The sequence below is a fragment of the Carassius carassius genome, chromosome 36 (genome assembly GCF_963082965.1).
Source record: "Carassius carassius chromosome 36, fCarCar2.1, whole genome shotgun sequence".
NCBI classification, from domain to species: Eukaryota; Metazoa; Chordata; class Actinopteri; order Cypriniformes; family Cyprinidae; genus Carassius; species Carassius carassius.
This window is the reverse complement of record NC_081790.1, coordinates 4,812,124-4,828,753: the sequence shown is the minus strand read 5'-3', so window position 1 is coordinate 4,828,753 and position 16,630 is coordinate 4,812,124. Positions and strand designations below refer to the sequence as shown.

Below are 16,630 nucleotides of genomic sequence, written 5' to 3'. Positions count from 1 at the left end.
GTGTGGTTACCCCCCTGCACGCTTTGACAGTTGTGAGAGAACTGATTTGAGTGTGCAAAAACTCCTGAACACGGAGAGCCGAGCCACGGGAGACGCGCGCAGGAATTGCCAGTGCTAGTTTGAGCACAAGTGTGCTTTTGGACTATTTATAAGATTATTCCAGACCTGGCCACTGAGTTTGGTGGGAAACTTTGTTTTTGGGACGCGCCGTGGGACCAGTCTCTTTCTTTTCCTTGTAACATCCACGCACCAGCGGTTAATCTCGTGGATACGAGAGATTCAGTGAGTCATTGTACACATTTTATTTTAAATTGTTTATGTAAATTCATGCATCATGCATTTCAGTATTATTTATTTGGACATGCATCATCTTAATACAGGTCATTATGTGTGTTTGTGTTACTATAATTCTTATTAGATTCGACTGAACTGGATCAACACTAGAATCTGTGAATGGTCGCATATAATGCTGTAGAGAAACAGCGCCGCCTGCTGGTCGTTTACTGATAAAGCGGTCAAGCTGCATACTATACTTAAAACAATCCCTGTTCAGAATTGCATACCTCTCTTATTATTTGAATTATGTAGCATGCATACTATGCATAGTTTGAGTAAAATATTTGCATAACCAAAATGCGCACTACAGTTTGCTGTATCCCACAATGCAATGTGCTTGACTTGATCTTCTGTTTCCAGTGATGAATTGCTTTTTGAAACTATTAGAAATGCATATTGCATGATATATACATTTTTGTTTCTCATACTACTTTTTAAGAAATAGTATGCAGTATTTACTGCACACTAAGCAGTATGCTAGTGCTTCATTCCAAATATAAGCACACACTGACCGCTGGCCTTTCATTAGTCCCTAACTGCTTCCGCTTCTAATTAGTGTCATTATTTGTGATTATAGGCAGTGATGTGGATCTAAATGCCGGTGTGTGATGACATACAGAGTTTTTCATTCATTTTGAGGCATTTGTTTAAATGTACACCTTACAAAAAAATTGTTTTGTCTTGTTTATGTTTACAAATACCTGAAAATTCCTAAAACAATATGCATTTACATGAGAAAGAAAATTAAATATCAAAACTTAAGTGAATTTGTTTACAAGAAGAAAAATATCTTCAACTTACACCGTTTGTTCTTGTTTTTAAGCAAAAACTAACTTAATCTTTAAAAAAAAAATTTTTTTTCAGAAACCAAGACGAATGTCACTTTGCTTCTCATGTAAATGAATCTTGATTTTAGAATGTTTAGATATTTGTACTGGAAAACAAGACAAAATGGGTGTGTGAATGGGTGCCATCAGAATGAGAGTCCAAACAGCTGATAAAAACATCACAATAATCCACACCACTCCAGTCCATCAGTTAATATCTTGTGAAGAAAAAAGCTGCATGTTTGTAAGAAACAAATCCATTATTAAGACTTTTTTAACTTGAGTCCTCTATCCATAATATTGCTTATTTCAGTGAATAAGTCTTCTCGTCCGGATCATAAGAGAAATACACAAATATGTCAGTTGATTTTGATGTGAGAGGAGGACAACAGAGAATGGACTTTTTCAGTGCTGGAAGCGTTATTAATGATTATGGACTTGAATTTTTTCCAGAAGCAAGGGTTAAAATGCTTTAATGATAGATTTGTTTCATACAAAAACACATCTTTTCCCTTCACAAGATGTTAGCTGATGGACTGGAGTGCTGTGGATTACTTGTGGATTATTGTGATGTTTTTATCAGCTGTTTGGACTATCATTCTGACGGCACCTATTCACTGCAGATGATCCACAGGTGAGCAAGTGTTGCAATGCTGAATTTCTCTAAATTCGATGAAGAAACAAACTCACCTGCATCTTTGATACCCTGAGGATGAGTTCATTTTCAGCAAATTTTCATTTTTGGGTTAACTTTTCCTTTAATAGCTAATTATCCTCCCTCATCTTGCTTGAAAGACTCGTTTAGTGTAAATCTATTGGTGTTGCCGGCCGCATCCCAGCACAGTTACGAGATGCACAATGTGTTACACACACTGCTTTTCCGAGTGTGAGTCAGAGGTCTGGCAGCATTTAGATACAACACGTGCTAAGTCTTTACATATGACGGTGATCAGATGAATTGTGGGAGACGCAGCCATATACAGCATCAGTAACTGAAACAGCCTGTAGCGACGGACCTGTAGAAACCTTTGGCAGGAGATCTGTATGAAAGTCATCCAGAAGTCCTAAACCACTTTACTGCCTTATAGTGGTGTCAGACGCTCTGCGGAGGCCCGGCCAGCTCAAAACAGACAAGTGAAAACATTATCTGACCCACAATCCTTAGGCTGAGATGTCAAGCCTCACTGTCAGAAAGCCTATTCAGGAACTAGGAACTAAAGTTCAATTCACGTTCCCTAGGGGGACACTTATTAATGTTACCTGCCAGTGAAGATCGCTGTCTGTCTTTGTTTATGCTGCTGCTATGTTTCTGTAATGTGTTCATATAATACAAAACACATCTAAATTCATACCAGATGCATATGCAGATGCATATATTGGATTAAATAAATGTCTCAATCTAAAGACTTCTCCTGCTCTTCTGATTCTCTGACCGGAATCTGGTCCATACTTGGCTGCCTCAACCAGTTGTAATTCGAATGTAGTAAGGTTTACTACATTAGTGTGGTCCTTCGAGCCGGATTGAGAGCAACATCAAACCAGTATGGACCCAACAGTAAGTGACGCAGAGACAATGGAAAGACCTCGCCGTAGGACAAATCTTCCGCCTCACCTGGATGATTATGAAGTTCGCTACCGGCCCGCAGAGGACCATCCTCCTAAAGTTTCTACCCCCTGTCCCAGTCAACGTAGAAGCAGCTCGAGGAAAACGTCCCACAGCATTACCAGCTCTTATTCTAGGACCAGCAGGCGTTCCATTACCTCCACTTGCGTTTATCTTCCACCAGAACTCTCTAATGTCCAGACTGCTGTTTTGGAGGAGAAGATTAAGCAGAGACAGTTTGACATTCTCCAGCAGCAGGTACAGGAGGACTCACTCACTGACATGGAATATCAGCGGCTGCTGACACAAGCAAAGGAAGCTCAGCGCATTCAGGAAGAGGCTCTCGCAGCTAAGGAGGCTTTGTCCAAGCATCTAGAGAGACAGCACAAGCTGCAACAAGCAGAGACTGAACTTGAGGTAGCAAAGCTTGTATCTACCATGCTCATTGAAGACTCTGGTTCAGCCACTCCTGTGCCTCCAGGCTCACCAGCCAGCCCTTTGCCCCCACCTCAACCTAATCTGAGTAGTCCAGCCATGAGTCCACAGTCTCCCTCGTTGTCTCAGCAGCTCTTTACTCAGTCACCAGCCGTGACATCATCTGTACACCCTTCCTCCATAGACTGTATAAAAACATGGACGTAGTGTCCGTGACGTCACCCGTAGACTCCTGAAGTGTGTTTTTGAAGCCTAAAGTGTGTAGAGCGGGCCGTCGCCATCTTGGCAGCGCGTCACCGTGCGACTCTCCCGGACAATCAAAAATGGGCAAAAAGGCGGGAGCTAGTTGCTGTAGTCACACCCACCTAGCACGACGGCAGTGTCAGCAGCGGCAATCCACCTGTCACTCAAGTGGCTACGCCCTTAATTATGCAGAACTTTAAGTCTTAATATAATTTAAACGGATGAGTTATAAAAAAATTCACCCCCCTCACAGTTGTCATGAAGGGCAAAATTAGCTATTTAGACCAAAATCATTTTTCGAACCAGGCTGTAAACATGTTTTTTCCTGCTGTAAAGTTGGGCATTTTAACATGGGGAGTCTATGGGATTGACTCCCTTTTGCAGCCAGCCTCAAGCGGCCAGTCGATGAATTGCAGTTTTAGTCACTTCCTTATTGGCCTCACGAGAGAGAGCGGGAGGTTGGCGCTCGCCTTCCTCAGGTGATCAGATCATGCTGGACGACACATCACAGCTGTCACTCAGGCCACAGGCGCTGACATTACCTACCACTGAAACCGTGACTGTTTCTTTACCTAAACCACTCCACTTTCATCACCAGTCTCTACAGTATCTCAGACTGCCCCTATAACTGCGCCATTATGCACAGTGATGTCAGCATCGTACGTGGTACCTCAGCCTTCCTCATTAGCCACAGTTATGTCCACTGCTGCGCACTCCATGAATATAAGCATGCCGTCTATGCCACAGCTGTCTACAAGTCCATATGTGATACATCAATCATTGAACCCTCCAGTGAGCACACATCCACATCATCTGCAACCTCGAGTTACTAACCAGCAGGCATCAGCTATGCCACCTAATGCTAACTTTGCTCAGCGACCCTCATTCCTGCACTTCCCCCACACACAGTCTGCATACCCTGGTACAGAGCTACTATATGCCTCAGCTTATGGCATCCCACAACCTAAGCTACCAGTGTTTGAAAATGGTAATGAGAGTGACTTTGCCCTGTTAAAATTGGCATTGGACAATTTGTTAATTCATCACAGCTATCTCAGTGAGCAGTACAAATACCACGTCCTGTTAAGCCATTTGAAGCTTCCCAGTGCTCAGCAGCTAGCTAAAGCCTACATGTATCATTCGCATCCATACTCAGCTGCACTGCAGGCGCTTCAGGATAAGTATGGGCAGTCAAGACAACTTGTGCAGTCCGAGCTGGGTGCCATCATGAACAGTCCACCACTTAGACTGGGCGATGCTAATGCCTTTGACTCCATTGCCTTATCAGTACAATCATTGGTGGGCATGTTGAGGACTCTTGAAGGTCAGAATGGTTTCGAGCTCATGTGTGGCTCTCATGTGGATCAAGTTGCCAGCTGCCTATCGTGATAGCTTTGTTGAATACTGCCTGAGTAAGGGTATTCTCCAGACAGGCACAGACAAAACCTATACACTCCCCGATCTGGCTACTTGGTTAGAGATTAAGTCCCAGGCTAAACACATTTCCAACTGAGCGGCAGCCTTGTTTCAGAGCGACTCACCCAAGTCCTATGGTAAACTTAGAACATCTACTCGTCCAAAGGAACGATTTACACCTGTTCTGTTGACCAGTGAGAGAGCCATGAAAGGTCCTGATGCTGCAGCACAGAAATCTAGCTCAAAGCCAAAGCCAAAGCCCAGGCCATATTGACCTCATTGTGATAGCAGGGATCATTACCTCAATGCCTGTGACCAGTTTAAGAAACTAACTACAGCTCAAATTATCACTTGGATTAAAGAGGGAAAGCACTGCTGGAGGTGTGGCCGAACTCATGCAGTGGAGGTCTGCAACCTCAAATGAACATGTGGTGTTTGTAAAGAGTTACATCTTACAGTTCTTCATGATTCTGTTGATGATACTTCCAGGGCTGTTCTCATGGTCAGTTTGCCACCTACCAGGATTTACCTTGATCGTCCTAACTAGTGTTGTCACGGTACCAAAATTTCAGTATTCGGTACCGATACCATTGAAAATCCACGGTTCTCGGTACCAATTTCGGTACCAAAGCAAAACACAAAAATATGCTTATTAAAAAAAAGCTTTTTATCACTAAAAATAAAACCAATGCCATTCTTTATACTTATTTACAATTGTGTAAATATAGTAATATAATTAAATATAGTAATATAATATAATTATGAAAAACAGTAAACAAGTTTCTCCCAAATTTAATTTGTCTTTTAATTTATGAAATTTAAACATTTTATTTTTTGGTAAATAAAGGGGATTTGCTATTAAAACATGGAAGAAATATTGTGTGATTTAATTTTTAATTAACAGTAGTAGCAGTATCACATACATTTTACTAAATAATAGTAATATTTCTAGCACAATGCCTTTATGTAAAAATGAACTTTTAATGAATGCATATTTGTCATTTTAACTGAACTTAAGACTGGTGGTGATGCTTAAGATATTTTTGGTCATTGAGGGTTTCTCTATAAAAATATATATATATATATATATTGTAATAGATCATATTAATTATTATTAAAAGATAATACTTCTACTAATTCTACTACCATACTAACAGTATACAATGCACTATGGATTGATGAGCTGCTGGTTCATGAATATTAATCACGTTGTCTGCGTTGGGTCGAACTGATTTGCTGAAATCAAAACAGGGACGGTATAATAGATGAGCGCCAGCCAATGAAATTGCCATTTGCGCATTAGGTCCGCCCACCGGAGAAACCGGCATATCTTCTGCTTGTTCGAAAAATATGAGTAATTCTAAATGAACTCCATTATTTTGACAGGAGAAGACAAAGAATATAGTTTACATGTAGCATGTCGATTCAGCGTGGTAAGACTCTCGCTCTCTCTCTCTTTGCATGTGTGAGAAACAGCGCTGTCAGCAAAGCGACAGTGAGTCGTGCGCCTCCACACAGAGTTTACAGTTTGGCAAATACCTTAAACAGTAAAAGAGGCAAATACAGGTGTACTGTGCGTCCATTGAGATGAATTGAAAAGTACAGATCGCTTGATGGAGAGAGAACTTTGAAGCGCTCAGTCAGTGTTCAGCGAGTGAAAATATATCTGCGCCAATCTTATAATAGCCTCGAACACACACACACACTGGCGAGTAAAATCTAATTGATTAGCCAATGGCTAAGACATAATTTAGTCGCCCAGAGTAAAATTTATTCACATATGCGAGTGATTTACTCGCAATGTAGAAGCTGTTTTGAGGGGTTGCCGTGATTACCTTTAAATTTACACTGGTTTTACTCAAATGCAATGGTAAAATGCTTATGAAGTGACGCAGAACAGTTCTGGTGATGTTGTTTATGTATTAATGTCCTCATTGAGATGGCAGATGCTGAAATTACTGCAAGCGTCACGCGCTTCAGTCTATATGTAGTAAACAAACCCACACATCTCTGCCATTCATTCATTCACACAGAGACGTGCAGAACATGCAGGATTCAGATTTCAACCAACTTTTGCGGCTTAACATTTACAGATACTGGTCCATATGGAGATTTGATTTGATTAATTTATGCTAACTTTGACAAATTTCGTGACTGTCCATATTAAAATGTAAGTTTCATTTTCATGACTGGATTTTGAGATTCCGTCCGCGTTTTCTGCTTCGCGGAAATCATAGCGATGTATGCGTCAAGAACCGGGTTTGGACGGGTCCTCGGTACCACCGGTACTTACAGAAACCTGGTACCGTGACATTTTCATTTTTTTTAGTACCGACTTGGTACCGAAGTACCGGGTCTTTTGACAACACTAGTCCTAACCATTCACCCAAGGTCATGCTGAAAGTGGTTAAAGTCCTTCTACACAATGGTCAGCAAACTATGGAAACTCATGCAGTTCTTGATGACGGGTCAGAGAGAACATTAGTGCTTCAGCCAGTAGTGCAGCAGCTTAAATTATCTGGTACCCCTGAATTGCTCCCCTTACAGACAATCCACCAGTGTCACACTGAACTTGCAGGATCATCTGTATCCTTTGAGGTGTCTTCAGTATCCAAGCCTAAGAGGAAGTTTACTATGCACAATGCATTCACTGCTACGGACCTGTGTCTAGCAGAACACAACTACCCAGTGGCTGCTCTCCAGAAGGCCTATCCACACCTGCAGGACCTGCCACTGCTTCCTATGGACAGAGTGAAACCACTGCTGCTTATTGGGTCTGACATGCCGCATCTCCTGACACCTGTTCAGCACATATGCAAAGGCCCAGTAGGGGGACCCATTGCTGTTCATACACAACTTGGATGGTCTCTCCAAGGCCTGATGAGTCCCATGCAGCCCTCAAGGGGAAATCAGCAGTGCCTCCACATAATGACAGTTCCTACCCGTGATGACCTGATTCATCATGTGGAAAGACTCTGGCAAGTTGACACCCTCCCATACAATACTAAGATGATTACCAGGTCCAAACAGGACAAAGAGGCTTACACCTTGCTTCAAAATGCCACTATCAGAGTGACAGTGGACCATGTACAACGATATGCTACCCCATTGCTGAGAAAAACCCCTCTGAGCTTACTCCATGCAGACAAAACTTAGGTTCTCCCCAGTTTACGCCGCACAGTAGACTGTCACGGAATCAAGAAAAGGCTAAAGTTTACTGCAGTGAGATCCGTAAGTTGGAGTCAGCTGGTTATGTGGCAGAGATAAGTGCAGAGGAAGCGGACCAAAGTATAGAGTCTTGGTTCATTCTGCACCACATGGTGCAACACAATGGTAAAGACAGAATTGTCTCCAACTGCTCCTTCCAACATCAAGGACAGTCTTTGAATGATCAGCTGCTGCCAGGGCCAACTTTGGGACCATCCTTACTAGGTGTCCTCCTGAGATTCCGCCAGCACACTGTTGCTATCAGTGGGGACATCAAAGGTATGTTCCACCAAGTCCGCTTGCTGCCTGGGGACAAATCAATACTGCGTTTCCTTTGGAGAGACATGAATAGGGAAGCAGAACCTGAGATATATGAGTGGCAAGTGCTTCCATTTGGCACTACATGCAGCCCCTGTTGTGCCATCCATGCCCTCCAACAACATGTCCAAGGGCACAAAGATGACATGGCGGACTTAGTTGATATTGTGGAACATTCGTTCCATGTCGACAACTGCCTCCACAGTGTACCAACGACAAGTGAGGCTAAAGAGATAGTGGATGGGCTGCGCCAGATCCTTTCCGAAGGGGGCTTTGAGATTAGACAGGGGGCATGCAATGTGCCATCTGTAACCCAACACCTACCTCCAGAGGCCAGGTCTGCAAACAGTGAGCGCTGGTTAACACAAAGCAGCATGGATCTTCAGGAACTCACTCTTGGTCTGCAGTGGGATTGCATCAATGACACTCTGGGGTACAACTTGCGTTCTGTGGAGACTGCTGAGCCTACAATAAGGAATATATATAAAACATTGGCAAGTCAGTATGACCCTTTTGGGTTCATTATCCCATTCACGAACAGGGCCAAAGTCATTATTCAAGACCTCTGGAAGCACGATCTTGGTTGGGATGACCCCATAGAGCTGTTGCATTTGAGAGAAAGTTGGCTCACCTGGGTAGGAGAGCTCCCAATTCTTCCCAAGTTGCAGTTCCCTCGAGCATACACCTCAGCCTCTGCTGACAACCCATCGGCCACCCGAGAGCTTCATGTCTTTAGTGATGCATCGGAAAGGGCCTACGGTTCAGTGGCATACCTACGCACCACAGATGATCAAGGACAGGTTATTCTTACCTTTGTCTTCGCCAGGTCTAGAGTAGCACCTCGCAAATTCCTGTCAATACCTCGTTGGGGGCTCTGTGCTGCCCTTACTCTACCACTGTGTTGTACTGGTTGACATCTGAATCATGCCGCTACAAAGTGTTTGTAGGGACACGTGTGACAGAGATACAGACTTTAACAGAGATGTCTGAATGGAGGTATGTGGATTCAAGTCACAACCCAGCCGACCACATCACATGATGTCTTAGACTGACAGAATTAACAGGCCCTCATCAGTGGAAGTCAGGTCCAGCCTTCCTGAATAAGTCACCTGACAAGTGGCCGTCAATGCCCAAAACTGAAGGAGAGCCTGACTGCAATGAATTAAAGAAATCTGCCTTTATTGGCGCTGTTTCATTACTTAGACATTCTCTTCCAGATCCAAGCCAATTCCACACATGACAAGAGCTCGTCCAGGCCACTGTTAGATCCCTGCATGGGGCGGCTACCACCGACACTGACCATCCTACAGAGGCTTCTGAATATATTGAAGCTGAAAAGCTACTTCTGGCACAGGCTCAAATGGACTCCTTTCCTACTGAGGTTAGACATTTAAAGGCCGGACATCCTGTTCCACAAACCAGTCGCTTAGGCTCACTTGCCCCTGAATATGATAGCGCCACTGGTCTCATTAGAGTGGGCGGACGGCTACGGCGTGCTAGTGACCTTGACCCAGAGGCCATACACCCAATTGTATTAGACCCTAGCCATCCTATCACCAAGCTGTTAATTAAGGAGACAGATCAACGACTCCTTCACCCTGGCTCAGAAAGGGTTCTAGCAGAACTGCAGTCTAGCAGTATTGGATACTTCGAGGCCGAGAAGCAGTTTGTAAACACCAGCACAGCTGTCGAGACTGTCAGTACTGGCGCGCCAAACCTCAAACCCCACGTCTGGCAGATCTACCCCCCTGCAGATTAAATCTGTATAAGCCACCTTTCTATTCTACTGGCGTCGACTGCTTTGGCCCATTCACAGTCAAAATTGGGCGCCGTCAAGAGAAAAGCTGGGGGATTATTTACAAATGCTTAACGACACGTTGTGTGCATCTGGATCTGTTGGAGCATATGGACAGTGTTGCTTTTCTGCTCTCCCTGTGCCGTTTCATAGCCCGACGCGGCAAGCCTATGGAGCTGTTGTGCGACAATGGCACCAACATCATTGGAGGTGATCGGGAGTTACGGGAATCCTTTGAAGCCATGTCACAAAAGCTACAGGAACAGTTGGCAGAGCAGAAAATTCAGTTTCGCCATAACCCCCCAAATGCTTCTCACTTTGGGGGAACCTGGGAGCGCGAGATAAAATCAGTTAAGGCAGCACTCTGTGTGATCCTCAGAGAGCAGTCGGTGCTGGAACCAGTACTGCAAACCCTTCTGGTAGAAGTTGAAAGCATCCTAAATTCCAAGCCCCTCGGCTACGTATCCTCGGATATTGCGGATGTGGACCCTGTGACTCCAAATCTACTACTTATGGGTCGTCAAGATGCATCGCTACCTCAGGTCTGGTATGACTCTAACAACATGCTTGGAAAACAAAGGTGGAGACATAGCCAAGTGCTGGCTGATTATTTCTGGGCTGCCTTTATCCCTCCCAGACATGCAGGGACGTCAAAAGTGGACGGCCGAGGGCAGGGAACTGACAGTAGGGCAAGTCGTACTTGTTGCACTGTACTCTGGCCTGTAGGAACCATAACAGAGACCTTACCTGGAGCTGATGGTAGAATTCGAATTGTCAGAGTCCAGGTTAAAGACAAAACTTACACTCGTCCAGTTGTGCGAATAATCCCTCTTCCTCATCTTGAGGATAATGACACGAGCACCCCCGATAGACTTTCTTAAAGTGTTTAATTATCTTGCCAGATAATTGGGGCGGCTGTGTCAGAAAGCGTATCCAGGAACTAGGAACTAAACTTCAATTCACGTTTCCTAGGGGGACACTTATTACTGTTACCTGCCAGTGAAGATCGCTGTCTGTCTTTGTTTATGCTGCTGCTATGTTTCTGTAATGTGTTCATATAATACAAAACACATTTAAATTCATACCAGATGCATTAAATTGATTATAAATTATATTGGATTAAATAAATGTCTCAATCTAAAGACTACTCCTGCTCTCCTGATTCTCTGACCGGAATCTGGTCCATACTTGGCCGCCTCAACCAGTTGTAATTCGAATGTAGTAAGGTTTACTACACTCACCAGTGCTGCGGAAAGTGTTGTTATCTTAACAAATCTGATATTAAACACACAGAAACACTGTAATGCACCCCTAATCACACACACATCAGCAGAACCCGCCTCATTTCAGCTGGATTTCTGTGATGTTAGCATGTTGCTAAGCTAACAACACATTGGTTAAAATAAGCATAAACATACAAATAGGCCTATATTTGTATAGGGATCATTTTTTATAAAAAAATGTATCCATTCATTTAGGTACTGAATGAAAAACACGTGTATTCATAACTAATTATTCTTGTTTCCTTTTGTTTCTACCCTTCCATGGGTGTTTTTTTAAAACACACTTTAAAGTAAAGCACTTGGTGTACTTTAAGGGGCTGTTCACGTATTGCGTCTTTTGCGCGCTCAAATTCGTTATTTCCAATGTAGGCGTGCGGTATGCACGCTCATAATGGAAGCGACGCGCTCGCGACGCGCACGCATCGAGTTAAAAACATTTCAACTTTTCAGAATGCCACAAGCGCACCGCGGGTCATGTGACAAGAACTAACCAATCAGCTTCATCCTTTCCCGTAACAACGTTGAAAGCTCAGCCGAGATGAAGGAACAGCTGATCATGGTTGTATATGGATTGCCATTTTAAAAAAAATTTAGTAGCAGAGCTACTGCAAGCGATTTTTAGAGCTGCAAATCCATTTATCCTTTGATTAAATTTCCGCTTCTTCATGGAAAAAAGCGTCATTGTTGCTTAGCAACGGCAGACACCTCAGGAGCGCTTCTGCCCGAATGCTTTGGAAAGAAGGAGAAAGCGACGCGCCTAGCGTTTTCCACGCGTTTATAGGCGCGATATGTGAACGGCCCCTAAGTACACTAAAGTGATGATTCATTTCAATATGTTATATTATCTTCAAGTGTAGTTTTAAATGTAAGATTCAAAGTACACTACAAGTACACATTTAATACTATTAAGTGCACTTCTTTTTTAACAAGGGTATGTTTTGGTATTGAATGAATCTTTTCTGAGTCTTAGCATTCAAAATGTAGTATCTTTCAATTTTACTGCCTCGTTTAAAACAACCTTCATTGAGAGCAGTGATGTCTTACAGAGCTGTCTATAAACCTATAACGGTCTTATCAGTCACATTTGGAAAGTTTTCTAAAATCTAAAAATAACCTCACTAAGTTTTGCTCGCTAACTCTTTCTGTCCCTGAGGTAAATCCAAAAACGAAGTGCAGATTTACCATCCCACATGCAGGACAAAATCATTAAACAAAGAACAGGAGTAAGATGGGTCATTAATCTCCAGAAAATATGAGACGAGAGCTCATTGAAAGTGCTTCTTACTCAAACACACACACACACACACAGGTGTGGTATAATAGCTGCAGCTTTAGGGTTGTTGTCAAAAGCTCTCCGGGGAACACAGAGATCTGTTTTACACTGCGCTCTAAACCTGAACTCGTTAAAGCAGCAATAACCTGATGATTACTGTAAGCTGTTTGAGATGAGAGAACACACGTGTGTGTACATGCTCACGTTCAGATCAACTCACAAAGAGAAATGGCTTTTAATATAGCTGGCTTTGTGAAGAAATAGAGTGTATGCATGTGTGTGGCAGGACAACGCTGTTTCAGTAATCAAAGCCTTGCTTTTAATAAGTTTTTATGAAAATAATATTTAATAATACCTATATAACCTGAAATCTTCACGGAAACACAGAAATATCTGTCTTTATTACACCTAAATAAAAATGACATGAGTTATGATCGGACTGATTTTATTTTTAAAACATTTGTACCGTTTTAAATGTAAACATGCATGTGTGTATTTATATCTACACAGATTTCTCAGAAGCATGTTCAACTCAATACACTGTGAATTGTAACAAATCCACTTCTAATGATGATTGAGTATCTCTGATTCTCTGCCTTTAAAAGTGCATTAACTCTCTCTCGTTTAAACATGAAACGGGTCATAAATGGTCGCTTTTGCGGAATGGTTATAAATGCATTTTTTAATTCTCAATGTCTGAAGAACTGAAGAACAGTTGTGTGTCGTATGTATGATGGGATCCAGCTGTTACTGCATAAATAACATTTCCTAAATACTAGCTAAATGCTCAGATCTCAGATCTGAGGATAATACTGTGCTCATTTATAGTAATAACATGTATTTGTTTATATTGTTAGTATTATATATTATTTTAAATGTTATGTATTATATTATATATATATATTACATATATTACTTTGAAAGTGTTATAAATGTATATCTATCCATCTATCTATCTATCTATCTATCTATCTATCTATCTATCTATCTATCTCAGGTAGCTGATAGAGTTGGTTGTACCTGAGGTGGACACACTCACCTGAGCGAACGACAGACAGAGAGAGAGAGAGATGTACACAGTGGTGTTGCTCTCCTCCTCTATGTTTCTCCTGCATGTGACCTGTACGCCTCAGATTCACGGTCACCACGGGTAAATGCACACACTGTAGCGTCTGTAGTGTTAGGAAATGTCAATTCTCATGCTCTTAAGGGTCAGGGGTCAATATAAGGTTAAGGGTCAACGCATATAATAGCAGATAATTACATCAGATTGTCATGCCCAGTTACAGCTGATGGACTGCAAAGCTTTTGATGCAAAAACAACGTGTACACATCTTCAGTCTGTTCAAAAGTTTTCACCCCCAGGCTCTTAATGCTTGGTTTTTCCTTCTGGAGCGTCAGAGAGCATTTGAATCTTCTCCAATGGTTGCATATGAGTCCCTCAGCTGTCCTCAGTGAGAAAATATGGAAAACCTAGAATTTGTGCTAGAAAACCAGAGAATTTGTGGGAGCTGAAGGATTTTTCTGAAGAACAGCAGGCATTTTAGATGTTCAGGTCAAACAAGGGGACACATGAACAATTATCACAAAACAAAAAACACAGCTGTGGATCATGCAGATAACAACAGATAACAACACAGTGTTAAGAATCAAGGTGATGAAAACTTTTGAACGGGGTCTTTTTTTTTACTTAAATTATTATTTTCTCTTGTGGCCAGTATTCAGTCCAGTAACATAATAATAATAATAATTAACATTTTGAAGATTCTGCATGGTGAATTTAAACTTTTGACTTCAAATGTATATACATCCTACTGTTTGGGGTCAGGTTTTTAGTTTTTTTACTTTTCAGTAAGGATGCATTAAAAGTGACAGTAAATGTATTTATAATGTTAATAAATGTTTCTCTTTCAAATAAGTGCTTTCTATTCTTAAAAAAGCCTGAAAAAAGTATATCATGGTTTCCACAAAAATATTAAGCAGCACATCTCTTTTCAACATTAATAGAAATGTTTCTCAAGCAGCAAATCAGCATATTAGAATGATTTCTGAAGGATCATGACACTGAAGACTGGAGTTATGATGCTGAAAATCACAGGAATAAATTACATTTTAAAATATATTTAAACAGAAAACAGTTATAATATTTCATAATTGTACAGGTTTTACTGTATTTTTGATCAAATAAATGCAGCATTTGTAAACTTACATGGCTTCTTTCAAAAACATCAAAATCTTACCAACAGTAGGGTATTGTAAGCAGTGTTTGTGTGTCAGAAGTGTGTTTGTGTATAACTGTGTGTGTGTTTCAGGAGGAGAGTGTGTGTTGGAGATGCTTGGAGTCGTCGTGTGTCTCACAGCACAGAGTCGTTTCTTCAGCCTGTACACAAACCCTACATCACCATGTGCCAAAACCACCGCATGTGTAGCACATACAAGTAAGAACACACAAAACACATCAAAATACATATGATACTTCACAATGTATCAGCGTTTCACTGGACTGTGTGTGTTTTACAGGACAATCTACAGGGTTTCTTACAGGCAGGTGAGCAGAGCAGCTCCTAATGCACACTTTTACCCAGAATGCTGTCCGGGATGGCGACGCATGCATTCACACAACTGTAACCAAGGTAAACGGACATCATACTTTATAACATGAGCCCTAAATATGTTTTCTCTTGGAATTGTAACTGCATGTGTGTGTGTTGTGTGTGTGTTTACTCTCTCTCTCTCTAGCGGTGTGTGCGCAGTCTTGTGCAAACGGAGGCTCTTGTGTAAGGCCTAATCACTGTGCATGTCTAAAAGGATGGACGGGACGATACTGTCAAACAGGTACTTCATTTACAGTTATGCTTATGGCACACGCTTTATAAACTGAGTTGCATACACATAGAATTGATGTCCATGGACAAAACTAACAAATATACATTTACAAATAAATACAAACACAATTTGAAGTGAAGTTACATGACATTCAGCCAAGTATGATGACCCATACTCAGAATTCGTGCTCTGCATTTAACCCATCCAAAGTGCACACAGAGCAGTGAACGTACACACACACACACACACTGTGAACACACACCCGGAGCAGTGGGCAGGCATTTTTGCTGTGGCACCCGGGGAGCAGTTGGGGGTTCGATGCCTTGCTCAAGGGCACCTAAGTCGTGGTATTGCTGGCCCGAGATTCGAACCCACAACCCTAGGGTTAGGAGTCAAACTCTCTTACCACTAGGCCATGACTTCCCCTTGAATTTGAGACTATTTTGCAGAAAAATGCAAAATATCGGCCGATATATCGGCCATGGCGATATATCGGACATGGCGATATATCGACCGACCACTAATTATGAGTAGGCTTTGGGGGAAAACATACTGAAGATTTTATTATCACATATTTCAAAAACATATTTCAAAAGCCGTTGTTCTCTGTCAGATGTGGATGAGTGTAAGGAAGGTCATCGCTGCTCACAGAAGTGTGTGAATACAGTGGGGAGTTATCGGTGTGTGTGTCAGGACGGATTCAGTCAGGCTGAAGATGAAATAACGTGTTCAAGAATTCCTGCTCCCTCCCCGCCGCCCACAGGGCCTCCAAAAGCAGACGAGCGCTCATCCAGAAGCCATGCTGGTAAGACATGTATACATTATCATCAGCCGCAGACATACTGATAGAGCAGAGACCCATCATCCACTTAAACTCAGAGTAATAGATACAAGAACGATTCATCTCCAAACAGAATTTCCAGACATGACTTTCTTTACAAAAATGTTGATATATATATATATATATATATATAACAATTTTTAGAATAATATAATATTTAATTTTGCAAAGGAAATTCATTTTTAATGAGATTTATTCTTAATTTTATTATTATTTTTTATTTTGAA

The 16,630-nt window shown here is 41.9% G+C and overlaps 1 protein-coding gene across 1 annotated transcript in view; it reads left to right on the top strand.

The window, feature by feature from the left end:
- The window catches only part of LOC132116972 (epidermal growth factor-like protein 7), a 32,597-nt gene that overhangs the window by 17 nt on the left and 15,950 nt on the right, over window positions 1-16,630 (top strand). Inside the window, exons 1-6 of the mRNA XM_059525912.1 lie at window positions 1-282; window positions 13,734-13,886; window positions 15,049-15,174; window positions 15,257-15,369; window positions 15,476-15,571; window positions 16,176-16,367. The exon at window positions 1-282 is cut by the window's left edge and continues 17 nt beyond it. Of these exons, the coding sequence (XP_059381895.1) occupies window positions 13,807-13,886; window positions 15,049-15,174; window positions 15,257-15,369; window positions 15,476-15,571; window positions 16,176-16,367 (607 nt within the window). The 5' untranslated portion in view covers window positions 1-282; window positions 13,734-13,806. The remainder of the gene's footprint in view (window positions 283-13,733; window positions 13,887-15,048; window positions 15,175-15,256; window positions 15,370-15,475; window positions 15,572-16,175; window positions 16,368-16,630) is intronic.